Genomic DNA, 27,591 nt, shown 5'->3' with positions numbered 1-27,591 from the left:
TAATAATCAATTAAAATTATTTTCCCGTTTGTAAAATAATAATCAAAATAAATTGAACGCTTTGCACGAACTAAAACTTGATTTTAATAATTTGTCATAATCATTGACAGATTTTACTATAAATGAACTTTGATCCAACACCAAAAAATTTTGTTTTCACGAAAAAAATCATCAAAAAAACAATAAATTCACTATGAATATTAAATAATCACTCCACAAGTTTCCAAAATAATAAATCGCGAACACTTTTCTTTTTTTTTTTTAATTCGTAAAAATCTCTTATTTTTTTCTTTAAAATAAAAAAAAACAAACAAAATACAAGAAATGTACTCACGCAAGTACTCGAAAAAGAATCGTCGTCAACTGACGGTCGATGTTACCGACTTGTGGGTTAAGTCAGGACTGGTAGAGTTGAGAAGCTTTCGGCAATCTCCCTTCTTCTTTTGAGGACGCTTTAAGAAAATCACCAAAGCGTCGACAATGCCCCGCTCTTCAAACCCTGATCCACGGCAGATCTAGAAATGCCACGGTCCGAGGGTATCTTTAGATTCCCGACTACCAAAAGAACGGACGTTTTTAAGTTAAAAGAGACACGTCTCTTTCTGTGTGAAGAAATATTATATGGATCCAAACGACATCCTAGGAAAAAAAAAAGAATTGTCGTTAGAATAAGAAAAATGGAACATCTAAAAATTAAAACTTTATCCCATTGTATAAATCGTTCTGAAAATTCTGTACATCAATTAGACATAATATTAAGGAATTTAAATGATATAATAAAAATAATTATTATGGGCACAGAAATAAAGAAAACGATATGTCAATAAATCAGTAGAAGAAATAGAAAAAAAAGTGTTTTACAAGTCTTTCTATAATAGTGATTTTATTTTTGAATTCGAATTTTTAAAAATAGAATCCTCATATATATTAGAGATGTAGAAAATTTACCGGAAAATTTGGTTGAATTTTATTATTTCATTTCACGTTGTTTTCTTCACATTTATTTAATTTACCAAAAACTTTCTTTGATTCAAAGCATTTCAAGTTCTTCGTGTTAAAAATATTTTATTGCACTAAAAAATTGCTAAATTTTTGCAAAAATTTCGAAAGAAAATTTTAAATCAATAAGTCAATTAAAAATTCTACTAAAATGTATTCAGAGAAAAAGAAAATATTTTCCTTGGAGCTAAATAAATAATTAGTTCTGAGTTAAAAATTAAATTTATTTAATTCAAATAAATTATAATCGATTAGAATAAAAACTTTTTTTTATACACTTACGAAAAGTCATCGGGATTTTAAAGTTCATCAAATTTTCTCCTGGATGAGACATCATTAAAGGAAGTAACTTCAAGGAAGGTGGGCACATTTTTTTCTTTAATGAAACTTATCATTAATTTTGAGATTCAACTCCAATGTACGGATTCCTTTGACAATCTCCTTGATTAATATATGTCAAGGTCTCACAACAGCATGAGTTGGTCAACTTTTCTACTTTCGTACCTTAAAAGTCAAAAGATTTATTATTGGATTTAATCTTCTAAGATAAATATATAAAATTTAGTTATGATTTATAATTAACGTTAAAATTAAACAATAATTTAGCAGTGAAAAAAAATATTTTTCTTTTATCCATCGACTGTGTTTATTAAAAGTACACGTTCGAGAGATTACTTTTGAAAAAGATTATTAAACTGATAACTTTTCAATTTTTTTTTTTAACTTTTCTTTCTTTTTCAATAAAATAGGTTTAACAATAAAAAATACAACTAAATTTTTAATTATTATTAAATTATTTAAAAGATTAAAATACGTTTACGATGAACTAAAAAAATAAATAACAAAAATATAATTGAAAATTTAATTAATTTTTCACTTCTATACTATTTATTTGTTGTTAAATTATATTTATATTTCCTGATTGAATTTTGAACGTTACGTATATAATATTCGCAAAAAAAAGTTAGTGTAAACTCAAATTGTAGTAAATTTTTAATTACTTTCTTGTGTATAAAAAAAAATTAAACTCTAATTAGAATAATGAGTTAATTTAAAGTTTATACAATTTTCCAATTAAGATCTTAAGGTGTGTTGCGTAAAATTGAATAATGCTACACAAAACAGAAGTTGGCGGTACGAATCTGCACCATATATGGAAAATCTAGGTAAGGGTCTTTCGACAGCCTTGACTCATATTATAAGGCAAATTCTCATCGCACTCCTTAAAACTCCTTACTGCGTGTGGTCAAATTATATAAAATTAAATTAACCAAATTGTTCGATAAATAATTACTTTTAATTATACTTGTATATATTTAACACCAAACTACAATTTAATTAAGCGACTTAGCTTTATAAATTTTAATTTCCAATACGACTTGTTTTTCTAAGCTTTACAAAATGTTTTTCAATAAAAACAAATTAACACATCAAAAAAATTACATTATATTTAATAATACATACCACTCTGACGACAAAAATTTCAAACACCCCTAATTAAATTTGCGAGTGTAATTGATTTTTTATTCTTTTAACCCATGAAAAAGAATTATAGCTAATTCTCAGAAACAATGGATAATTTTTTAATTGTCAATTAACGATTTTCAAATAGAACCTTTAATAGATTCACAAATTTTGATTTGGTTGAACCGTTTTTAACTGTGATACGCGAACAAAGTTTTACATACAAAAATTTTTCTTGGAATTTTTGATTACTGATGACTTAAAATAAAAAACTGTATTAAACTGAAAAAAATATCAGTGATCCTTAATTTCTTTTTTTTTATTTGTATTCAAGAAATTATAGATTCTTTGACAATTCCATATACAACAACAGGAAGCAAAATAACAAACCTTTAAACAAATATGTAGTACAAAAAATTGCCGCTAGAAGACAGTACCTGACGGGTATGTAAAACGCACGAAGTAGTATGTAAAACGTATTTGAATTTACTTCCTTTCGTCGTATGATTTTATTTTAATTTCAATTATGAAAGTACAAAAATTCGATTAATATTCCTTTTTCGACATTTGAAGTATAAGCACTTTGACTTTAAGAATTAATGATTATTTTTTACAGACGTGTCATTCCAAAATACACCCGTTAATTAATTTAAAAAAAACACAGGTAGTATATAAAAGCGCAGTTTTAAAATTTACCGCTTTTTCCAATGTTGCCTAGCAACCATCTGATTAGAGCCAATCAAAGAAACTGAGTAACTTACGTGTGGTAATTTATCATGCTTTTGACATTTTAACAATAAACATAACCTTTAACTTGAAAAATTATTATCGAAATTGCGTAATAAAGTGCGTTTTTTTTTAAATTTGACATTATATCATGAATAATTATTTTGTTTATTCGGGTGATCAAAATAATGTAGACCAATTAGAAAATGTTAACCCTACATTATATAAAAAAGTCGATGAGAGAAAAGTGACAGCTGACGAAGAAAACGAAGATGTTGTTGACGAATTCGATGCACGTGAAATTTTTGGTAATATATTTTTTTTGAAAATAAGATTAAAATAATTAATTAACATTAGTGACAACTAAGTTAACATTTAAAAGGCTATTCATAAATTAAATATAATTGAAACCTTAGTGTTATTAAAATTAATTTAATTTTTAATATTTTATTAGTTTATTAATTCCGCTTTAGCCTAAAATTTCTGCAATTTTTGTTTCTTTTGATAATCTTATATTCTTAATAAATTTTAAATTAAAATCTGTAATCTGTATGTTTATTATTTATCGAGACAATTTAAAAAAATCTTAATTAAATTATTTCTTTACTATTTGATAATTTAAAAATTTTACCTTTATTATTATCATTATGAATTATATGTATCGCTTCCTATAGATATCGTCAGGAACATTAATGATCCAGAACATCCTTTAACCCTCGAGGAATTGAAAGTCGTTGAAGAAGATCTTATTGAAGTGAGAACATACATATTATCTGTAAACAATATGACAAATTTTAATAAGTAAATAATGAATTTATCTTCTTTTTTTTTTGAAATGAAACAAAAAAATTATTCACAGGTGGACAATAAAAAGAATGCAATTTTGGTAAAATTCACTCCAACAATTCCCCACTGTAGTATGGCAACATTAATTGGCCTCTCAATACGAGTTCAACTTTTACGCGCATTACCTGCAAGATTTAAAGTTACAGTTGAAATTACACCTGGAACTCACAGTTCCGAATTTGCAATAAATAAACAACTCGCTGATAAGGAACGTGTTGCAGCTGCACTGGAAAATAATCATCTTCTTAAAGTAATTAATCAGTGTATACAAATAGAAATATAACGAGTCTTGTAATTATTATTTTAAGTGGTAAAAAAACTTTAACAATGTTACGTTAAAATAAAACAAGTATTAAAATTTTAAATATTTTTTTATTAATTTCTAATTTATATAACGAATCATAAAAATACAATTTTTATAATTTATCTACATTTTTTTTCTTCCTTACATCTTGAGGAACTTTACTTCTGCCTTTTTGTGTCATTTGCATTTGGAAACGATCTTTTTCTAATTTTTGAAGTGCAATTCTTTCTTGATATTGTTTTGATAGTTTAATATTTGATATATCTAAAAAATATTAAATTCAAATCGATTATTATTATAGTAACAAAATTATTTTCAATAAATTTATTAATATGAAATAATAATTTCATTATGAACTTACTTTCACGGAAACTTTCTAGAAAATTGTCAGAATTGTTTACATTTTTTGGAAGCTTTTTCAGATCGGGAAGATTAAAGTAACTTTTAACTTGAGGCATGTTTAAAAGATAATGTTGTAAAAGTGTAATAGTATTTGTCGTTACCCAGTACACAAGAACACTCTAAAAATATAAGACATTTTTATTTAATAACAAAAAAAAAATGCCAAATTATTTCTTTTTATCGAGTAAAAAAAATTGAACTTTAAATTTTTGTAATTACAATAAAATTACGATGAAACTACAAAAAAATAAAAGGAAAGATAATCAGAAAATTAAAAATAAATAAAATTCACATACCGCTGGAAATGACTTAATAAATAAGAAAGTTCCAATGGGAAAAACTGCACACATAATTTTCATTGTTTTTTCGTCATATGGCAATTGTTTTGTAGAGTTTTTTATTAGAAGAAACAATGTTCCACAACTCATCAAAGGCAATAACCAATGAGGATCAGGAACACAAAGATTTGTGAACCATAATATGCCTCCTGTTTCCATACTTTGTAAAGGAGCGGCTGCCATATCTCGTAAAGCGAAAAAAACTGAGCAAACAATTAATCCCTAAAAATTGACAAGTATTTACATTACGTTAATGTACATTGTTTTTTTTTTTTTTTTTATAATTACATACTTGTGCCAAAGATGGACCAAGGGCTTTAAATGGCTCCATTTCTCTACCAGACATCTTTACTGTTAATTCTTGCAAGTATCGCTCAACTGAAAGAAAAATTTATTTGTTTTATTATTATTGACATATAATTTATATGAAAGACAAAACAATAGAAAAATTTTATTTTAAAATTCACCTGCAATTTGATCTCCAGCTTGTCGAGCTCTTGACAATTTATTTTGTAATTCGCGAACTTCTGGCATATATTCCATCATTTGTGCTGATTTTTTTTGAGCCTTTATGATGAGTGGAAAACACACTAGTCTTACCACAACAGTCACTAAAAGAATAAAAAGAAATTTCACCAATCTTTTTCTAAATCAAAAATATGAACATTACATTTTATGATAAAAATGATAATTTTCTTTAATCGAAAAAAAGAATTTGAAAATTTACATGCGATTATGGAGCCCCACCAAGGAAGTCCTACAGTAGAGTGTAATAATTCTAAGGCATTTTGCACAAGACCTGATGGTGTCCATAGATTTCCTAGACCAGCACTTGCAAGTTCACTAACATTTTCAGCTACTACAGGTACATTGATTATTTCAGGAGCTAAAAAATTTATTTTATATATTAACATATTTATATAGACAAGATAAAAAAATTTCTATATTATTCTCACCTGGTGCTTCAGGTATGAAACCAAAAGGATCATTAATCTCTTTATTACTTGCATGACGAATAAAATTTAATTCCACATTTGTTTTTTTACAATTAAAAATATCTGATCCCTGTAGTATTCGAGTTTGACAAACTAAATGTAAAGATCGATTTGTAGTTTTATTCTGTAACTGTTAAAAATTATTATTTTTCCCTGTCATCAATAATTATTAATAATAAAACTGAAAATAAATTTCAGACAAATGTGAATTAAGTATTATTATAGAATTACAAGTTTATTAAAATTAGAAATAAATAAAATATTTTTTTATTAGTTAAAAATCACAATAATAATAACAGAAAAATACAGTAGCAATATTTCTGTATTTTTAATAATAATAATAATAATAATAATAACAATAATAATAATCTACTTTGTGGATTGTTGTATAATAAAAATTTTAAATAAATGAAATAATTTAAATTCTTAAAATGCATTGTTTAAAAAATGTAATTTTCTAAATAGAGACTAAAATTTGTCACATATTCAAACAGATAGAAAGTATATTTTATTAACCATAAAAAAGAAAGTAATTACTTTTAAATAAATGCAAATAAGAAATAATTGTTAATCTAATATACCTTTTAAAACTTATGATTAATACACAATCAATTTCATAATAATCCTCTAGAATTAAATAAATAAATTTGTAGTAATTTAAAAAATATGACTTACCTTAATGAAATATTGTGATTTAGTAACATTTTTAGCGGCAACATTAAATGACATACGTGACAACATTTTATAATGAATTAAAAACTAATTACCCATGAAAAACGTTAATAATAAGAAAAAATTCGGCGTAAAGGTTAAGTTTAGTGCATGTCACATTACATACATACACACACGTAGAATATTTTAGTATTCATATACACACATACACGTTTATTGTAGATGGCGTTGCATACAATTTTAGCAGACGACGAGCCGGGAACTTTTTAAAATTTTGTACTTTATAAAACCAACATTTCTAAGAGTTGAATTTTTAATTTGTTTTTAAATGAACATTAAAGTATTGATAGACAAGAAAAAAGAAAAATAATTAAAAACAATTGAAAATCATTTGATATTCATGTATTATAATCAATAGTTGACATTTGATTATAAATTAAATGTAAAAAATGATTGTTGTTTACAAAATGACATTTTGACAGATGGAGTGAACGTGACAAATCAACTCTATGGGGGGCGAATTAATTTTCTTTAAGACCCTATACAATGTTTTCGAGATGACATCCCTTTTTTTTAGTATCGTGTGTCTTTATTTGTCATTTGTAAAATAAAAGATCAATAAAGTAATGTTGTTCCTCGCGCATGTGCGCATTGTTACAATATTCGCAGCTAAGGATTCAATGAGGTTATAATCAAAAGGGAGATATAGTAGATAGTTAGATCAAAATTCGATTTCAGTTTTGTCATCCCTAATTAAATTAAAAGTAAAATTTAATTATAATAAAAAAAAAAAAAAATAACAATGTTCGAAGGAGCAGTAGCCGCGATTCTTAATCGATTTCTCGGTAAATATGTCGAGGACTTGGACACAGAGGATTTTAATGTAGGAATTTTTTCTGGCGACACATACCTTACAGATCTAAGACTGAAACCAGAAGCTTTGGTAAATATTTTTCCTTTTTATTTCAGAAATTAAAAAAAAAATAATTGATTTTTATTATTCAAATAAAAGTAAATGTTTATGCGTTTTTAGTATCAACTTGGCCTACCAATTAGAGTTGAACTTGGATTAATAGGAAAAATATCATTAAAAATACCATGGGCTGGATTATTTTCACAACCAATTATCCTCTGTGTCGAGGTAAGTTTTAAAAAAAATAATATTCAAAGAAAAATGCCAATTTTTCATTTACACTCATCAGGGATATGATTTTTTTCATTTTTTGTATTTTTTCATCATTCCATCTGTCATTTAAAAAATGATCTCGCAACTTTTACAGAGTTATCGATCAAAAAGTATAATGCTTTTGCATTAATAAAAACACTGATTATTTTTTCACGTGAGAATGTGAAACAAATGATAAAAAATTGAATACAAATTCCTTCAATATGTTATCACTATTTGAATAAATAAAATATTTATATTTAAAAATGAAACATTTAATTATAATCATCATTAGAATAGTAATAAAATAATAATAATAATTACAATAGTAATAAATTATTGTTAAATTATTACAGATTACTTGTTAATCATTATTGTTGATCAATTGTTTGTTAATTAATTTTTCAGGACGTATATATAGTAGCAGTTTCCGAAGTATTTGGAAATTACGATTCCGAAATGCACAAGCGATTGATAAGAGCAACGAAGAAAAAAATATTGGAAGATCTCGAGAGGGAAGCATTTTTGGGTCCAGGTATGTTTTAATAAATTAATTAATTCTTAATTCATTTTAATACTTTAAATAAAAATTTTCAAAATCGATAATATTTCCAAATTTATATTTCGAATATAACTATTTTTTTTTATTTCTTAAAAAAGTCAAAATGAATGTTCTATATAAATGATGTTTGTTTTTTTAGGCTTTCCTTCTGGGATTTTCGATAATTTTTTATCGTCACTTGTAAAAAATTTTCAAATCACTGTGAATAATGTGCACGTGAGATATGAGGAGAGATTCGCTAACAAAGTACAGAGTGCTTGTGGAATTTGTATGCAAAGCCTAACAATGGCCACTACAAATAAGTAATATTTCAATTTTTTTTTTAAATTTAATTATAACATAATAATGATAGTAGTAAATTATTATGTATAAATTATTTTCAGTAAATGGAAACCCGGCGTCACTCCAACGAATTCAACAACCATTTATCAATTAATAAGAGTCGAATCATTTTGCGTCTACATGGATCCTCAATCGGAATGTGCATTACGAAATAATCCTGCATTTTGGGATTTTGAATCAATTGTCGATTGGAAAGATACAATGCGACGATCTCTTCAAAAATTTGGTTTAAACGATCAGGAATTTCAATTTTGTAAGTTACTTTTAAATATTACATTTAAACAATTCAATTCCAAACTAAATTTAATTCTAATTTAATTTGAATATTTTCACCCAGGCTTCTCAGTGAGAAGTTAAATTGTTGAAATTATTGCAATAATTTCAAAGAAAGAACATAATAATTAAATTTTTTTCAAAGATTAATAAAAATAGTAATAAATATAAATTAATTGAATGAAAGAAAAACTTTTTTGCTTTTATAGACAATTTGTTTTTTTATAGAAAATAAACTTTTTCTTATTGTTAAGAGTCATGTAATAAAAAAAAGAAATGTAAAAATCTGTTCAATTTTTGGCATTGAATTTTGGCAGATTGTTGCACGTAAACTAAGTCAATAAAATAAATACTAATATTCCTTTTTTTTCAAGTGGTAAAACCACTTACAACAAAGATAAAAATAATCATCAGTAAAGCTACGGAAACTAGAGATTCTAGAATGTTAGTTGACATTGTTCTGCAAGATGTTGCAATGCAAATTTCAAAAGATCAATACATTACGTTCCTAAGACTTTACGATTCTCTACATCGAGCAACTATAAGTAGGTTAGTATCTGTCAATTTCCAATTAAATTTTTTTTTGAATATTCTATCATCTGTCAAATTTCTCTTATATAATGTTAGACAAATTTAATTATTTTTTAATAAAAACAATTTAAATTGTAAAGAGCTTTATTTTCTCTAAATAAATATTTTTATTGCTATATTTTAATTTAATTGTAATAATAAGAAACGCATTACTTAAATATTTAATTTTTACATTCTCAGACATCATAAAAAATATCATCCAAATTGCGCGATAAAGGGAAACGCGAAAGCCTGGTGGAAATATATGCATTGTATTGTTATCGAGCAAAATGTTCGACCCTACACGTGGAGAAGAATTCAAGCACACAGAGCAAATTACAAACGTTACAAGGAAGTTTATATGCAACATCTTTTAAAGCCAAATGACACGGAATTAAAAATGGATTTACAAAAATACGAAGACACATTATCAATTCTAAATATTGTGATAGCACGTGAACATGCAAAAATCGAAATGAAAAATAAAAATCCTGATCTCATTTCCATAGAAGCTGAAGAATCTGCCGTTAGATTAATTGTAAGAAATGAAATAAAAACACAAGATAATGATCAGAAAAATGGAAAGTATTTTGGATTCAATTGCAACGATTTAGATGGAAAAGGAAAAGGCGATAAAATAACCAAGCCATTAGGTATATAATAATTTCAGTAAATTTAGAAAAAAAAGAAAAATTATTTTCCTATTAAAAAATGTAATTTTCTTTTCTTATATCAATTTCAGATCACAAGTACAATTTCACATTAGCAAATTATTCTCTGAGTCTTTTAAACAACGACAAAGAAATATTAGTTTTATCAATGACTCAATTTTTGGCTAGTATAGAAAAACATCCTGAATTATCAACTTATAAAATTTCTACCCGAGCTGAAAGTATTGTTATTGAGGGCGTTTCTTCTGAGAATGAATTGGTTCCTTTAGTAACAGCTGATAATGTCTTAACAGGTATTTTAAATTTTAAATCTGAAAATATGATTAAAAATAATTGTCCGAGTTTAAAATCTCGAGACAATTTGTAAGAAATTGAATATCTCAAAAACTAAAATGAAAACTAAGATGGTCACAAGATTTTAAAGAGAATTAATAATTAAGAATATTGTAAATTTTATTTCAGGAAGCGCAGCACCGAATTTTCTGTCCATAGATTTCGAAAAGAAACCATTAAATTCAGATTTCAATTACGATATATCCGTGTCTTTGGAACCCATCGAAGTAACTTATCACCATGTAAGACATAAAATTCAAAAAAATATATTTTATCATTCTAATATTGTCACTGTCAATTATTTTACAATAAAATAAATTTAATTATTCTTTTTTTTTTCATTGAAATTATTTTTAATCTATAAAAATAAAACTATTATTTTCATATAATAATTAATTATTAATTTCGAATTATTTATATTGTTATTTTTTGTTTGAAACGACTAAATTTTATAGATTTAAAAAAAAAATTATTTTCAGTATTCGGTGTCGGAAATAATTAATTTTTTTAAAATCAACGACGCTCAAATTAAAGAAGCAACATCATCTACGTACAAAATGTGTTCAAGAATGAAAAATAAAATTGAAAAGTTACTGCATCGAATTTTAAGTCGACAATTGAGAATTAATTTAAAAGTTGACGTGAAAGGACCTTATATTGTTTTTCCACAACATGGATCCTTACAAAAGTATGTAACATTTTTGTCACTTGTTATTATTATACTATATTATTATTATTGATATTTAATTTATATAGGTAATTTAATAGAAATTGTAATTATAGAGAGGGATACGTACTTCTTCTCGATACTGGAAGAATGACGTTGAAAACTGAATTACAAGCAGCTGACACACAATTGGAAGATGCGACACTCATGGAATTGGAGGAATTACTTTTTGATAGACTCCATATGGTGTTTTCAGATGGCCAAGTCCTTCTTTGTCACACAGGTGAGGAATTTTTTCCTTTATTATCTTTAAACTAAACAAAAAAAAAAGGAAATTAGTCTCTCTGTTATTATTTGTAAATTACATTGGAATGAAAAATAATTTTTAACAGGTGATGACTGGCGAGACATAAGAAGACGAAAAGAATCTGAAAATCATTTAATACCAAAATTACAAGCGAATGTCACCATTTCTTCCAGTATTAAACCCGACTATCGAGTTTTGCCTAAGTAATATAATTTAAATAAAATTTTTAAACATACATTAAAAAATATATATATTTTGAATATCATAATTAAATTATTTACAGGATGAAAGTAAATGTCTCAGTGTCACAATTGAAATTTAATTTATCCGAAAATAGACTCGTATCACTTGTTGATTTTTTAAATCTCCTCGCAATTCCAAGTCAGGAAGAAATCGATGCAATAAAAAAGGATTATCTGAAAAGTGTCAAGGAACCAAAACCCGATTTCACATCAACGACAGATAAATTAATTAGAGTGCGTTCAGTTGTTGCTTTATCTTCGACTGTTGTCGCCCACAATATGTCTCGTTGCATCACGAAAGATTTACAAAATTGCGCCAAATTGGAGAAAGAAAAGTAAATTAATTTCATTGCATTTAAATTTAAAGAATTTAATATAATTCAATATATTGAAATTGATAATTATTCTAATTGGATAAGAGAAATGAAAAATGATTAAAATTTCATTTAAATTACAGGAGCGTTGTGTCCTCAGAAATAAGTGAAGAAGATTTAGAACAATTATTCAGAATGACAAATATCTCGGGTTTCGATGACATTGTATCTCCTCAAAATCGAATTAATTTATTGCTAAGATTCGTAATTGGCGAGGTTTGTTATTGTTTAAATTTAATACACTAAAACTTGAAGGGTTTAAAATTTGAAAAAATAATATAAATATTTCTTATATGTTTAAATTATAATTATTTCGTTTATATTCAAAATCGAATTTTTTTTATTCAAGTTCAAATCGCATAAAAAAATTTGAATTATTTTCTTGATTATTCTATTTTTTCTAATTTTACTTTTTTTGACTTATATTTGAATGACATAAATTTTCAATTTTTCAGCTCTCCTTTCATTTTGGTTATATGACTGCAACCGGAAGACAAAAGCCCTATTTGATTTTAAAATTCTGCACTTTATATTTTGAATCAGCAATTATGGAATATGGATTTGCTCTTCAATCTGGAATTGGTACAATTCTTTTAGCTGATAAAACCGAAGCTGGTGTAACGGGATCATATTTAGAACTGATCTCCACTGATGGACAATATGAAGTTTGTTCAGTTTCGTATCGAAAGGTATATTTATATGTTTAGCGTAATTGAGAAAAAAAATGAATTTTTTCCAACATAAGATTTGTAATTTTTGTAATTTTTTTTTTTTTTGTCAGGTCAAGGCCAATTGTCCCGATTTTAAATCACATTTTCGCAATGTGGAACGATCTTTGACTGTCAATATTATGAATTTAAATGTCGTCTTTCATCGACAAGCGTTTATAAAATTGAATAATTATTATTCCAATTTATACAAGTAGGTATACATTTTTAAATTAAATTTTTAAAAATAGAAGAAAAAAATTCATGAGAAAATCTATTTTTCTTTTAGAATATGTTATAGTCAAAATATTCAAAATATTTTTGACATGGTCAAGCGAAACGCGGTTCTTTTTATAAAAACTGAATGTGATCCTCCAATTCCACCTGGTAAGTAAAGTATTTTGCTTTTCATTAATAAATTTTATTTATTTTAATAAAAATATGTCCAAATCGTCTCAATTGTAAATTTTAATTAATTTTTTCAAATTATTTTATATATAAATTATAGGTGCAATCAAATTAAGTTACTCCATTAGACTCAATACTTTTGTTCTAAAACTCTGCAGTAAAGATTCAGATTTTTTGATTTTTAAAATTATGGGTCTGGAGAATGATTGTATTTATAATGCCAATGAAAGAATGATGTTAAGAGCACATCTCACGAGTTTAACAATTGAAGATTTGGCCAGTATAACTCTCTTTTCCAAGGTAATTAAAAATAATTGTTATACTTTCAAAAATAATATCGCTTAAAAAATGTATAAAATATTTTAACCTATTTTTAACAAATGTTAATAAGAATTTTTTTTTATAAATTATTTGTTTTTTCTAACAAAACATGAGCAGATCCTAACCAATGAGGATGACAAAGTATTTGATTTAAAATACGTGAGACATACGCCAAAATTATACAAGTATTCCGAACTCGATGCAAAAAATGAAAAAGTTATGTCTGATGGAAGTTTTAAACTTTCCATCGGAAGGATAAATTGTGTATTTATTTCAAAAATTCTCTGCGATTGTCAGGTAAAAGTTTTTTTTTTCTATAATATATTATTAATTGAAATTTACTTAAAATTTATTAACATTTCTCAATTTTCGCACTACAGAATTTCCTCAATCCATTTGTAAGTATTATTCAATCGCGATTATCTGAGCATTTAAAAAATTTGTTCTTTTGGAGTATTACGGGATTTATGAAAAGCGAAATTAAACTTCAAGTTTCAATTGATCTTCAAGGACCGACATTTCTTCTCCCTCAAAAGAAAGATTATCCAAATCTTTTGGTTTTCGATATAGGTAAGCCAAAAATATTTTTTTTTAAGATTACATATTATAAATCGATTACCTTATTTTTAAAATGACGAAAAGTCTTATATAAATTTCTGAATTAATTAAATCGTTAATAAATTTTCCAAATTTTCCTGTTTAAATAATAATTTCTCTCTCTAGGTAATTTGACGATAGAAAATTTTTTGAAAATAAGTGAGTTAACAAAACACAGCAAAGTCAATTATGAATCAAATACATGTATACTGGATAATATTTTGATAAAATTGAATTCAATGATTTTGTCTAGAGCAATTATGACACTTGGTGGAAATTTAGAAATTCAAGTAAGATTCACATTTTTTTTTTTAGAAAACTATTTCTATAATATAAAAAACAAATAGAAAATAAAAAAAATTAAGGATTTTTCGAAATTTCTCAAAAAAATTGAAATTAATTGTAAATTACAGGAACCAATAGTCGAACCGATACAAATTCGTTTCGATATAAAAAGAAAAATAGTAGATCGCAATATTATTGGTCGTAAAATGCACGATCAATGTTTATGTCACATTCAAGGATCCATAGATACAATAACAACAAATATAGGACAAAAAGATTTAACATCAATTTTTGCATTATGGGAGGAAAATTTATCGAAAACCTTTTTAGCAAAAAAATTATTAGGCTACGATGTTGATTTATCAAAAAATAAATTCACAAAAACTGAAGATGCAATTGTGAAGAAATTGGAAGTATTTTTTTCCCAAAATGAAAATCCAATTTGCGAAATTAGTTTAAAAGTGATTTTAGATGGATTACAACTTAATTTATTCTCAGACACAGAGGAGGTATTTTTCACTCCAGATGATTGAAAAACCAATTTTTAACTCAAAAGAAAAACAAACACGAAGCACTATACACATCGTTAGTTTTCTTTTATTTTCATTATTATTTCTTTCAGTTATCTGCTCTTATTACTTTTCTTATTTTTTTATAATTACACCTTTATGAATGATTATCAATTATATTTTTGAAATTTTATTGTTTTTTATGAATTAAAATTTTGTTATTATTTTTTAAATTTTAAGTTTAGTTTACAATTAAACGACACACAGAGCCTTTAACTGAACATTTTTACAATTAATAATTATCCATAATTTTCAATTATATTTTTTTTTTAAAAAAGAAACATTAATTTTTCCAGGTTTTAAGTTCACCTGTACGAGATTTAAATCACGGACTGTGTAAACTCGTTTTCGGAGAAATAAGTTCGTCACTGGAACTTTTTAATAATAAAAGTATGACGGTAAAAGTTTCGGTTCGAAGTTGTGAATTAGAAGATATGCGTAAACGAGCAGCAATTGTTAAAAAGTATGTTTTTAACCCACCCCCCTTGAAAAAATGTGTTTAAAAAAAATTAAATATTCTGTTTTTCTCATTTTTTTTTAAACGCAGAATTATTCAGTCACCAGCAAAACGAATGGGAATTAATTCCGACTCGGGAGTTTACATATCGATGCCTGCAGCTTTAGATTTTTCTTTTGCTAGAACATCAACAGGCGATACGTGTTTCGATATGCTTATAGAGGAATCTCGTATCAATTTATGTATACCATTTTTATTAAATTTAGTTCAATATTTCCTCGATTCAATACCAGTCGAACAAATTGACGAAGGTCTCATTAACGAAGGTTATGAAGGCTACGATAACGAAATTGTAAGTTCGCAAAATATTCAAATAAAAATTTATTATTATATTACTAAAAAAAAAAGAAATTTATATTATAAAAAGCATATTTGAAAATTACAATTTCATTTTCTATAATTTTCCTTTTTGCAAAAAGAAAAACAAATTCAGAAAATATTTCACATGTTTTAAAAAGTTAAGGTTTTAAATATAACATTTAATGATAATTTAAAAATGATTTCTAAAAAATGGATCAAAAATGATTAAACCTATTTTTGATAAAAGAAAAATTACGTTCAATAAAAATTGATAATTTTAAAATCAAATTTCTTGAAGTGAATATTTTTTTAACAATTAATTTTTAGACAACTGCCACTAAGCAGGAAAACCACACTTCGTTGGATCCCACTTTATTCGCAGAAGAGCAAACAGGTACTTTTTTTATTAAACTCAAGAATAAAAATAGAAAATAAAATTTAGAAACAATAAATTACAATTTAAATAAAAAAAATTAATTACGGTAAATAAATATAATAAAAAGCTACATACCTTTTTCAGGTTCTTCGATTTCAATAAGAGTTCGTAAACCAGAATTGCTTCTTTTTGGTGATTTGAGTGCAAGTAATGCTCATGCAATTTTATTACAAGCCGAATTGATGATTGAATCGAGTCGTCACAAAGGTTCATCGTCAATTGTTTGCACATTGTCCGATGTAAGAGCCAAGAGTAAAAGTCAACAACGATATCTTCGACAATCACCACATTGGGTTTTACTTCCATGTGACGTGGAAATCTGTCGTAAAGAAAAAATTCAAGATATTCAAATAAATGCGATTGTGAGCTCGATTAATTTACATCTTTCTGTTGGGACAATTTGCACATTTATGGAGGTAATTTAAAAAAAATACATAAAACGGAAAAAACTAAATTTTCAAATATCAAACAATAATTCAATTATTTTTTTTTTTTTTTTAGATTTTCAGTGAAACAATGAACTTTTTTAAAAGAGGCGATTGTGAGCTGGCTTCTCATACAATCAATCGAGACTCAAATACACACAACGATCTCTGGTCACCAAAAGCTGTGTCCCATATTCCTTTCAAAGAAACTGAGAAAGGTGTGCAAAAAAAAAATTCATTTAATATATCTTTTTGAATTTATTAATTTTTACGAATTTTTAAATTTATTTTTTTTTTATTATAGATTTCTCTAGTCACTCATTAAATATATCTGAATGTGATAGACAAGTAAGATATTTCGAATTAAAACCTGTATCAATTCACGTGCAATTGGAAATGGAAGAAACTATTGAACGAATTTCTATTGTAAAAGGAGATTCGGAAATTAGTGGAAGCATTTCCGATTGGGATAGCCCCAATTTCCAAATGCAATCTAGTGTGAAAATGTATGTCTATTGTTTTAATGTTAATACTAAGACGTGGGAACCTTTCATTGGTCTGTGTCCAGAAAATAGTAATTGTCAATATGTACCGTGGACGTTAACATTTAAGGTGAGTCGCTTTATTATTAAAGATAAAAAAAAAAACTTTTTTTGTCCTAAAAATGTTTATCCTAGTAAATAAAAATAATAATAATAACAATTATTATTATTATTTTTTAAGTATTTTTTAAAAACAAATTACAAAATCAATGTTTATCTCAGATGTATCAAGATGAAGCTTATTCACTAAGTTCTTGGCTAAACTATTCTCAGCAGCCATTGAGAAAAATAGCTTCAAAAAAAAAGAAACGAGAAATGGATAGTAGTGAAGATGAAACTAATGAAGATATGATTTTTATACCCCCAGCTCATGCAACTCCGTCAAAAATAACAGGTACTTTGTAATTTAACGATTTAATTTTTTGTTTTTAATTTATCTAAATTCAAGCTGGAATTTTTTTTTTTCAGAACTAAATTATAATTTCGAATGTGATGATTCGGATTCAGACAATAATAGTGAATCGGAAAAGTTGGCAAAGACGTTTAGTCATCTTTTTAATAAAGACACAAGCGATGAGGAGGGAAGTGATTCCGATGAGTCCAGTAAATACGAAGACGAGGGTTTGGAATTAACACCTGAATGTCTCGCAGAGCCAAGTAAATTCTATTTTTTAATTTTAAATTAACAAATTTTACACTTTTTTTTAACAAATATAAAAAAATTGAATTTTTAAAATTCTATTTTCAAGAAAAAAAAAATTGATATAAACAATGAAAAATGTATCTGATTTGAAAAAAAAATATTTTTTATACTTAAAATACGAATTTATCATTCGATTAATATCGACTAATTTTTTCAGATAATACCGTCATTGAAACACCAATTAAAAGAAATGCTCGAGCCACATATTTTATCATAAATGCAAAAGATAAACTAGATTTAACTATCTCGCCTAATACAATTGCACTGATGGAATTAATTTACAGCACGTACTTAAAGACAAAATGCGATATTCCAATAGTGGTTACAAAAAGTGGGAAACTTAATTTACAAAATAATATAGGATGTGAAAGTACAGTACAATTTCTTATTAAAGAAAAGGTGAATATATTCTAAAGTCTTTGAATTTTTCAAAAAAAAATGAATTTCCCTAAAATAAATTTAGAAAATTTGCGAATTATTGAATAATTTCCTTTGAAACTCATTTTGAAAATTTGAAATTCCTATTTTATTTTAAATATATCGTAATATTTTTTTTCTAATATTTAAACTTTTTGTAAATTTACATAATTAGGAAAACTCCGAAAATCAAACACGCCTAATAGCAGCTAAAACTTTTCACGAAGCAATTTCTCCACCGAGTGTACCCAGCAGTCCGGAAAATGAATATCTTTCTAAAATTACAAGCCCCTCTAGTATTGTAAACATGGACAGTGAACTATTGGATCAAAATGAAATTTCTCAGGATGGTGCTTTACAAATGTTTCCACCGTTTGCCGATGAATCGTTAATTAATATTTACAAAAAAATAACATCCGAACGACTTCGAATTATGGTGGAAGGTACAAATTTTTATTCTTCTTATGAATGTAAATTTAAAAAAGACTAAATAACTAATTTATTTAAATTATTATATTTTCTAATTTTCAATCTATTGTTATAAGGATTTGATGATGTTCAAATTTACTGTCCAAGAAGACGAGGATGTAATCAAATATCACTGCATCCTATTAAAAATGGTATTCGATATCATTTAATTGTCGAAACAATAATTGATACTCAACTACATAGAACCATTTCAGTTCATTCTCCACTTCAGGTAAATGAAAAAAAGAATACTCTTTTTTATTCGTGACTCTGATAACAATAAAATGTCAAAAATCTAAAAATACTTTCATATCTTTCCATAAAAAAAAATTTTTAGATTCGCAATGAAACCTCCTACGCAATAGGCCTACATTACAAAAAACAATTAGCAGAAAAACTACAAATAGCGCACATAGGACAGGCTTTGAATCCATTTGATGACAATATGAGAATGATAATTATTGAACCAGATGAAACTTATAATGTCCCTCTATTTATTGCTTATCACTTTCCGATATATTTATTACCTGCATATTTAGAGTGAGTTCATTTCATTTATTTTCAATTTGTTATTAAAATTTATTCTTAAATTTTTTTTTATTTCAGTTGAACATTTTTAGTTTCGAAAAATTATTTTCAATTCTGATAATTAAAAAAAAAAAATTTCAAAAATTGAAGATATTTTTGTACTAGAAAATATTTTTTTGATAATAAATTCAGATTTTTAATTCGTAAAAAATGCATTGAAAAATATAGAAAATTAATTAATTTAACAGAGTTGAAAAGAGAATAATTTCGAAAAAAATATAAATTAGATGTTTTTTTTTAAAATGCAATTTTTTATTGAAACTTTAGTGATAAGAAGTATGAAGTTAGTGACGAAGGACTAAGTTGGAGGGAATTAAGTGATGATTTATATGTTCCTAAAGATGTTTATTGTAAAGTAAAAGAAAGCAATTCTCCAATGGTGTTTGGAGTAAAAGTGATATGCTCGAAACATCAAACATCGAGTCAAATAAATAGCCAAGTTCCAGAGTACCTGATAAGAATGCTACCGCCTCTTATATTTGAGAATAAGTTGCCTTTTGTCATAGATATAAGTATACCCAGTGTTGATTACGAAATGCGAATTGAACCAGGGGAAAGAATAAGTATTTATTGTATAAAATGCAATAGCGCTATACAGATTATTTTTAAGGTACTTGTGAAAAATTTCATAAATTACAATAATTAATTATATATATAGAGCAAGTCCACAAAGTTTAGGACCATTATTTAATAATTAAGGGGAGGCACCACTCCCAATTTTGATTCACTTAAATATAAATAACAAAAAAAGAAAACTTTAATTTTTGACCATTTAAGAGTTTATATTTTTTGAAAAAATTAATATTTTCCAAAATCCATGCGAGATATTTAAAATATCAATTTTTTTAGGACTTTAATTTCTAAAATGGTCAAAAATTAAAATTTCATTTTTTTTACAATTCTGTATGTTTTTATGGCCCAAATGATACAAGAAAAAAACTAGAACCTAGTTTAATCATTTAAATTTAAGTGGTTCAAAATTGGAATTGCCTCCCATTAATTAAAAACTGTTTCAATTGCTCCGGATTTTTTTTTTTTTTGACTTTCTGTTATAATTAATATTGAAATTAATTAATAATTTTTCTTAACTATTAATTAAATATTTTTCTAAGAGTTAAATTTTTATTTATCAGATTCAAAACTATTTGGGTACTCAGTGGTGTGGAACGTTTCAGTTAACGTCTAGTTTAGAGAAGAAATTTGTAAAAATGTTTAGTGATAGTGAATCAGAATTTACTAAACCATTTTTGCTGTGTGTTGAACTGAATAGACTTACAAATTGGATTGTTGATATATATGCACAGTATTGGATTGTAAATAAGACTGGTCTACCTCTCAGTATAAGGGTAAATTAAAAAAAAACTAAAAAACATTAATTAATAATTCTTCTACAACAATGACAAAAAAAAACCTTTTGTTTTTAAAGAAAATTTTTTGTTTATTTTTCTTTAACGAATCTAAATTCTTTTCAACAGGAATCTCACACAAATGTGATGTACGATATTCCAGAAAATGAACTCGTGGTGTTCACACAAAAAGAAAAGAGAAGAAAACGAATGGTGAGACTCAAAGCCCAACAATCGGGATGGTCGCCCTCATTTAATTTAGATGGAATAAGTTCAATGTCATTGATTTTATGCCGGGACATTGAAAGGCGACGAAAATATCGTATTCTATCGGAAAGTTCAATATCTCATTTGGCACCAATTTTCACAAGAATCGTCACATTTTTGCCCTATTTTTATTGCAATAATAAAACAAAAAAAGCATTACGATTTATGGAAGAAAATGAGGAAGCCGATTTGTGGAATGATTTACAACCGGGACAAGGAATGGCCTTTTGGCCATACACAGAGTCAATGAAGATGCGAGTCAAATGGAAAAATAGTCAATTGGTTTCTCAACATTTTGACATGACAACTGTTGGCAAAACTGTTCTCAGAATGGACAACGGGGTAATTTAATTAAATTGAAAATTAAACAAAAATTTTATAACTCATTAATTTAATTTAATGTGAAATTTATTTTTTAAATATTTTAGACAGCACTATCCGTTATTATCGAAGGAGGAAGCAGTTCGCCTTTCAATATAACTTTTGAAAAATTCCACGACGGAGATGCACCTGTGAGAATTGACAATTTGTGTGCTGAATTATTTTTAAAAATTAATCAAATTAATTTGGGACAAGCGACACTTTTGAATCCACTGCAAAGTTTGCTTTACACATGGGATAATCCAACTAAAGATCGAATGCTTATTTGGAATGTTTACAGTAGCAAAACAAAAGGATTTATAGCTCAGTTCTCAAAGGTTTTACACTTGTTTATTTATATATAAAAAAAAAAAAACCGAAATATTTACCGCTATATTGTAATAATTTTGTTTTTTTACACTTTAGAGAAACAATTTTAAAATATTGTGTAAAATTAAAGAATTTATTACAAAAAGGAATTAAATATTTTTTTGCAGAATGGATATGGAGAAGAAATTGTATTTTTTCGGACTTTAAAGCGATCATCAACATCGTTATCGAAAAAACTTGTTTTAGAGGAAAAGGCCTCGGTTTTGGGAGGAAGTAGCAATGAAGATACAGACAGTGATGCTGAAATTGATCCTTTGAAATTAGATCAAGTGCAAAGTAGTAAAACGACAGTTTATTGGGTGAGCTACACGGAGGGTGAACAAAGAGTTCTAATGTTTACGCAAGATGAGAATATATTCATAAAAGTGAGAAGTATCGTTGATCCAGAAATTAGCGAAAAGGAAATATTCTTCACTATTTCTGGAATTGATCTCAGTCTAGTAAATATGAAAATTTCAAAAAATTTTCCAAAAAAAATCATCTTTCTCAATATTTTTATTTTTCTAAATTAATTTCTTAAAAAAATTATTTAATTTTAAATTATTATACTATATTCTAAAGGTTTTCAATTATTCGATTTAATTTTCAATGTAAATAAAAAAATAATAGAGTAACCCTAATAATGAAATATGTATTAATTATTTCCAAAGGTGGCAAATTCGAACGAAGACTGCAAAGAATTGGCATTCGCAAGTATAATGGATTCTGCAGCTCATTGGGAGGTTTTTGTTGGGCAAAAGTGGAAATCTCTAACATTAGAATTGAGCGCGTGGATTGAGAAAAAATACACAAATGACGCTAAAAAGGCCCAATTTGAAAATTTTATAGACGTAAAAATAATTTAAATTATTTATAAATTAAATTTACTTCTACATTATTTACTGTCATTTCGATTCGAATTTCTCAAAATAATATACTTAAAAAGAAATAAAAATTCAAATATTAATATTGAAAAATGAATTTTGTAATCTTGCCTCTATGAAAAATTTTCTTTTTGTAGATCGATCTCACCAAGATGTACATGACAAAACCATTCTTTGGAAAACTTCGAAGAACCTATTCTCCGGGTATTTGGTTTCACTATAGAAATTCAGCGACCTTCACGTATCTTCAGGGCTATCTTCATCGAATGCAGGTACGATTACTGAAAGAAAGTACATTATCTCTACATTTAAAATCAAATTCAAAATATATTTTTAAAAATTTCTTCTATTTTTTTTTTGTTTTAGATCGACAATCAGTTGCAAAAAGTCTCATTTCCAGTTATGTTGCATACGTCCTCGCAAAAAACCCTAACCCGTTTAATGGAGAACCGAAAATTGAAACATTTCATTGAATTTTGTTGTTTAAAACAATACAAAGCTACGCGCAATATTTTTAAGTAAGTAACAACAAACTGTACAGAATAATTAAAAAATATTAATTTAAAAATTAACAATTTTAAGTAACTTGTATTTTATTTTCTCGCAGAGAAATAAGTTTAATTGTCAGAGAATTCAGTCTGAATTTGCAAGAATGCTTTTTGATGTCCTTGATAAATAATCTATTTCCAAAAAAACTAGAAACAAAACATTCAATTGCTACAAGATTAAGAAAGGATCTTTCTACTATACATGTGGCTCCATTTTGTAACAAGGAAAAGGTCTGGATTTTTTCCCCATAACGTGTTCTTTAATTTTCTTTTTTTCTTTTGATATATGAAAAATAATAAATACTATTTATAGATCTTTGAAAACCAAAGGAATGATATTATTGAACATTTGTACATTTCACCGATTACAATACATTTGAAACTTTTGGCGGATACAAATGGTTTTAATGCGAATCAAATCAGTGAAATGTCGGATTATTGTAGTTTTGTGAGATGCATGTATGATTACGCTTGCAAAGGAGCATTTGAGAAAAATGCAGAATTCAGGTATCAAAAATTAATTTTAAAACAGAAATATTACATTAATAAAAAATTATTTGATTAGTAATTTGTTACTTGACTGCTATCAAAAAACATATTAAACAAAATATATTCTTCTTACAGATTACCAGCCTATGAGACAGATTTTCAAAAACTAAATAGCAAACAGTGTATTTCGAATATATGGCATTATTATACTGGAAAAATCATGCAACAATTTAATGTTTTAATACTTTCTGTCACAGTTTTAGGGAATCCATATGGATATAATTTCAAATCACCAGAAGAAAGTAGTTATGAATCGAATTCTGTAAGTTCTCTTTTTTAAAAACTGAAAAAAAAATATCGAAAATATTCATAATTGACAAAAATAATTTTTTTTTCCCCCAAAGATATTAACTTGCGAGGATGAATTCGCAGAAAAATTGAGCTATGATATCTCGTGCCTTTTGGGATATTCAAGTTTGGATACAATGCAATCTAGTCATTTTACTTTTCAAGAAAACGAAAGTAACATTTTTAATATAAAAGTAAGTAGAAAAAAGTATTTTCAAAAAATTATATTAAACACTTAATAGTAAATCGGCTAAAAATTTATTTTTTATAAACTGAAATTTTTAATATTACTTGAAAAAATTTTCAAATATAAATGAAAAATTTTTGTAATTTCAGACAGTGAATTCATACGTGGAAAATAAAGACGAACCTTTACAAGTTCTTATGATTAATAATTCTTTCTCTGTTGATATGGAATTACAACTTTCAGGTTTAATTATAAAGCCCACAGACAGTAAGTAATAAAAAAAAAGAATCTCAAATTTATTATATAAATTCAATTTCATTAAAATAAAAAAAAAAAAAAAATTATTTTTAGATACACATCAAGAAGAGTTAAGATGTTTTTTTAAAACAATTGGAAAAAGTTTACTAAGACTAACAAAGAAGGAAGGCAGTACTTTTCACATTTATCCGGAACTTATAACCGACACGATTAAAAGGTTAATTTAATTAAATTTTTAGAAAAAAAATTAAAAAAAACTAATCTTGATGTTAATTTATAACTTTTATGAATTTTATTATTTTTTATGAAAAATAAAATTCTCCTATGAGTATCAATCTTAAATACTACAAGGAATTTTTAAATTCGTTGTAGTAAATGAAGTTGATAAATAAATTATTTTTGCTTCAGAGCTCAAGAAATGGGTTACAAATTCATAGCGAGAGCACGATTACCTCGATACATCGATCCTTATTCGGTAATTATTAACTAAATTATCTTCATTAAAAAAAAATTCAATTTCATACTATTTTTATTTTTTTATATTTACCTTGAACAAAATATTATGATAAGAATATTTATAAGATTTTGAAAAAAAATGTTTATAAAACATGTTTTCCTGAATAACTAATTCTTTAGTGATTTTTTGTTTATATAAAAAAAAACCGAGAAATTTCGATTGAAAATAATATAAAAGAGGAAATAAAACTCACATTTTACGATTTTGTCTTCTGTTTCAGGGCGTAGAACTTTACTCATATCACAAAGCGAAGGGATTGCACTTATTGAATGTCATAAACAAAAATTGTTACTCTCACAAAGATTCATACTGGGCACATACAGCACTTTCTTATGATGGAAAACACGTTGCTCTTGTAACATTCAGGTATTTATAATATAGACTGAAAAAAATCATATAAAATGCATTTCCAAAAAAAAAAATAAATAAATAAATGGCAAGTGACAACAAAAAAATATATATAATTACTTGATAAAAAATTTAAAAAATTAAATAGAACCTTACCTTATTTATTAAAAATCCATTTTCGTCTGTCTGAAATACTTAACAATTAATTATTGTTTTTTGTGTTCTATAGGAGGATATTCCTAATTGAACACAGAAGTGTAGGTGACCCTTGGACTATTGAATGGAGTATTGAGATCAATCAACTTTGCGAGCCACCTGTTGTAATGGGTAATAAAATTGTACTTCGAATTAATAAGGTAAGCAATCAAATATTCAATCATTTCCATTATTTAACTTAACATAAATTGTTTCGATAAATCGTTTTAAGTTTTAGTAAATTGTCTAGATTTTTTATTTTCATTCTTTTTTTGAGAAGCGTAATAAATAAGAATTTAAAAAAAAAACATTACATTTGAATACTGCATTTAAGAAATCTAAAAATGAGAAAATATAAATTAAAAAACATTTTTTGTTTCCATAAATCGGAAAACATACTTGTTTTCATTTAAAATTGAAATAATTCAAAATTATTCGTTTAATTAATATTAATAATATATCTATTAAAAAAAAGATAATCATAACACATTAAAAATTAACATAAAACGCTACACATTTATAATTTTTTTTTTTTGACGCCTTAAAGTATGTACAATTATTGACACTTTATCCTTAATCCATTTTCAAAATAAAATATGAGGAAATAATCATTTTATAAATATTTAATAATAGACAAAAAATGTAAAAATCTGTTAGGTATACATACATGAAACAAATAACAGAAAATTAAATTAAAAAATAAAAATTAAATTTTCAATGTTTGGAACAAACAATATATTTATTCTATTTTTTTGAATAAAAATCTTCGTAAAAGAAATTAAATTCTATAATTTCAAAAAGTAAACATCTACATTTACAAATATTTTCGCCTAAGAAAACTGTAATTTATTTACAACATTCAATTTCGTGTAATTTACCGAGCACTTTTAGTAAAATGTTCTAAAATATCGCAATACAAAAGTACAAAAATTATATTTTAGCTACATTTTTGTAGTTTTTACGGAAATTTTACATTTTACAAAACAGTTTTGTAATTCACACGAACCTGAAATTTTGTAAATGATAATATATCCAAGAGTTTCGTAAAATTAAAAAAAAAATTTTCCATCTAAAAAGTATTATGTCGAAACATTGAAAATATTTAGCAAAGTCAAAATTTCCCGTTATTTGTATGTATGATCTCTATTCTATTCAATAAAAATCTTATTCCCCTAAAAACAACCACAAACAATTTTTAGTTATTTAAAACAAAAATTTTACATTTAATTAAAAAAATGTTATACAACCTAAGTCTAATCATTACCAAAAAAAAAACATGATCACAAAATACACCCAATTATTAGAATAAATAATATTAATTAATTATCGGAGAATTTGACAAACTTTTTAAAAAAATGTACATAATATTTCGCTAAAATAGAAACTTGTAACAAAATGAGAAACAATATTTTACAATTAAATGAATAAAGTGTCAATAATCATTTCCCAAAAATTAGAAACGTTATTAAATAAAGAAATTATCAATAATATTATCATTAACAAACAAAAATAAAATAAAATAAAATAATATAGCATTTTATTTTTATTTGTTCCAGGACGAGAAGTTATCTGTGGTCGATTGGTACTTGGAAAGTAAGGAAATCGCAGTATTGGAGTGGCTCTGTCGCAAGATAAACATTGCCATGATCCTAAACATGGAGAGCAGTACTTGTCCTCGTGATGATTCATAAAATGTTAAAAACTCAACTATGTCAGATTGATGTATATTTCAACTAATTCTCTACAATAAATCTTATTAAGAGACGATGCAAAGGAGAGACGATAATCTTCCTACAATTGCGTAATTTATTCGCTTTTTTTTCCGAAGTTAGATTGCAGATCACTGGATAAAGTACGTCTAGTTTATTTCATAATTTATTTACAAAAAGTCTTAGTAAATTACACTTACAGGCATCTTCACTCGAACTAAAGTAAATAAT

The 27,591-nt window shown here is 25.7% G+C and overlaps 4 protein-coding genes across 11 annotated transcripts in view; 2 read left to right on the top strand and 2 right to left on the bottom strand.

The window, feature by feature from the left end:
* LOC127279535 (tropomyosin Per a 7.0102) overlaps positions 1–517 on the bottom strand; it is a 46,077-nt gene extending 45,560 nt beyond the window's left edge. For 2 of the 8 annotated variants that reach the window (XM_051301960.1, XM_051301959.1), the window contains exon 1: positions 335–515. The gene's annotated coding sequence lies outside the window, so the exon portion shown is untranslated. Of the gene's footprint in view, positions 1–334 lie in introns of all 8 variants that reach the window. The other 6 variants (XM_051301956.1, XM_051301963.1, XM_051301962.1 and 3 more) reach the window with 5 other exon arrangements.
* A 2,712-nt stretch (positions 518–3,229) lies between these two features.
* On the top strand, positions 3,230–4,400 carry LOC127279543 (MIP18 family protein galla-2). The gene is made up of 3 exons (XM_051301977.1): positions 3,230–3,497; positions 3,864–3,943; positions 4,049–4,400. Exons 1-3 carry the CDS (start codon positions 3,341–3,343, stop codon positions 4,316–4,318), a joined length of 507 nt encoding a protein of 168 aa, XP_051157934.1. The 5' UTR covers positions 3,230–3,340; the 3' UTR covers positions 4,319–4,400.
* On the bottom strand, positions 4,388–6,928 carry LOC127279536 (mitochondrial inner membrane protein OXA1L-like). The gene is made up of 8 exons (XM_051301966.1): positions 6,750–6,928; positions 6,036–6,204; positions 5,807–5,965; positions 5,547–5,690; positions 5,372–5,457; positions 5,038–5,301; positions 4,701–4,860; positions 4,388–4,603 (listed from the first exon to the last, which is right to left on the bottom strand). The coding sequence occupies exons 1-8, from the start codon at positions 6,813–6,815 to the stop codon at positions 4,452–4,454; spliced, it is 1,200 nt and encodes a 399-aa protein (XP_051157923.1). The 5' UTR covers positions 6,816–6,928; the 3' UTR covers positions 4,388–4,451.
* A 471-nt stretch (positions 6,929–7,399) lies between these two features.
* LOC127279525 (intermembrane lipid transfer protein VPS13C-like) lies at positions 7,400–27,418 on the top strand. Its single transcript, XM_051301924.1, has 52 exons — positions 7,400–7,689; positions 7,780–7,887; positions 8,320–8,446; positions 8,613–8,775; positions 8,857–9,068; positions 9,463–9,637; positions 9,860–10,311; positions 10,401–10,622; positions 10,792–10,904; positions 11,142–11,350; positions 11,446–11,612; positions 11,722–11,839; positions 11,920–12,213; positions 12,336–12,468; positions 12,708–12,941; positions 13,034–13,173; positions 13,249–13,346; positions 13,468–13,667; positions 13,806–13,985; positions 14,069–14,258; positions 14,412–14,575; positions 14,699–15,079; positions 15,436–15,602; positions 15,687–15,948; positions 16,284–16,350; positions 16,477–16,808; positions 16,894–17,035; positions 17,122–17,429; positions 17,582–17,753; positions 17,828–18,016; positions 18,220–18,461; positions 18,655–18,922; positions 19,025–19,179; positions 19,285–19,487; positions 19,803–20,145; positions 20,669–20,881; positions 21,011–21,490; positions 21,577–21,846; positions 22,006–22,338; positions 22,549–22,728; positions 22,899–23,033; positions 23,128–23,279; positions 23,369–23,540; positions 23,623–23,816; positions 23,934–24,120; positions 24,203–24,340; positions 24,483–24,600; positions 24,685–24,808; positions 25,000–25,066; positions 25,329–25,474; positions 25,686–25,812; positions 27,208–27,418. Exons 1-52 carry the CDS (start codon positions 7,549–7,551, stop codon positions 27,340–27,342), a joined length of 10,242 nt encoding a protein of 3,413 aa, XP_051157881.1. The 5' UTR covers positions 7,400–7,548; the 3' UTR covers positions 27,343–27,418.
* Positions 27,419–27,591: the final 173 nt, after the last annotated feature.

This window comes from Leptopilina boulardi, unplaced genomic scaffold (genome assembly GCF_019393585.1).
Source record: "Leptopilina boulardi isolate dan_hultmark-lab unplaced genomic scaffold, ZJU_Lbou_2.1 LbouV2_216, whole genome shotgun sequence".
Classification (NCBI taxonomy): Eukaryota; Metazoa; Arthropoda; class Insecta; order Hymenoptera; family Figitidae; genus Leptopilina; species Leptopilina boulardi.
Note: the sequence above shows the minus strand (reverse complement) of the source record. Positions and strands in the feature narration are given on the sequence as shown.

Excerpts from the sequence above, each read along its gene's own strand:
- LOC127279543 (XM_051301977.1), top strand. The coding sequence starts at position 3,341 with ATGAATAATTATTTTGTTTATTCGGGTGATCAAAATAATGTAGACCAA. Across the intron at positions 3,498-3,863 it reads CGATGCACGTGAAATTTTTG|ATATCGTCAGGAACATTAAT; the intron begins GTAATATATTTT and ends CGCTTCCTATAG. Across the intron at positions 3,944-4,048 it reads TTGAAGAAGATCTTATTGAA|GTGGACAATAAAAAGAATGC; the intron begins GTGAGAACATAC and ends AATTATTCACAG.
- LOC127279536 (XM_051301966.1), bottom strand. The coding sequence starts at position 6,815 with ATGTTGTCACGTATGTCATTTAATGTTGCCGCTAAAAATGTTACTAAA. Across the intron at positions 5,691-5,806 it reads GTGGGGCTCCATAATCGCAT|TGACTGTTGTGGTAAGACTA; the intron begins GTAAATTTTCAA and ends TTATTCTTTTAG. Across the intron at positions 4,604-4,700 it reads TCTAGAAAGTTTCCGTGAAA|ATATATCAAATATTAAACTA; the intron begins GTAAGTTCATAA and ends AATATTTTTTAG.
- LOC127279525 (XM_051301924.1), top strand. The coding sequence starts at position 7,549 with ATGTTCGAAGGAGCAGTAGCCGCGATTCTTAATCGATTTCTCGGTAAA. Across the intron at positions 15,080-15,435 it reads TATTCTCAGACACAGAGGAG|GTTTTAAGTTCACCTGTACG; the intron begins GTATTTTTCACT and ends TAATTTTTCCAG. Across the intron at positions 18,462-18,654 it reads AATTTCTTATTAAAGAAAAG|GAAAACTCCGAAAATCAAAC; the intron begins GTGAATATATTC and ends TTACATAATTAG.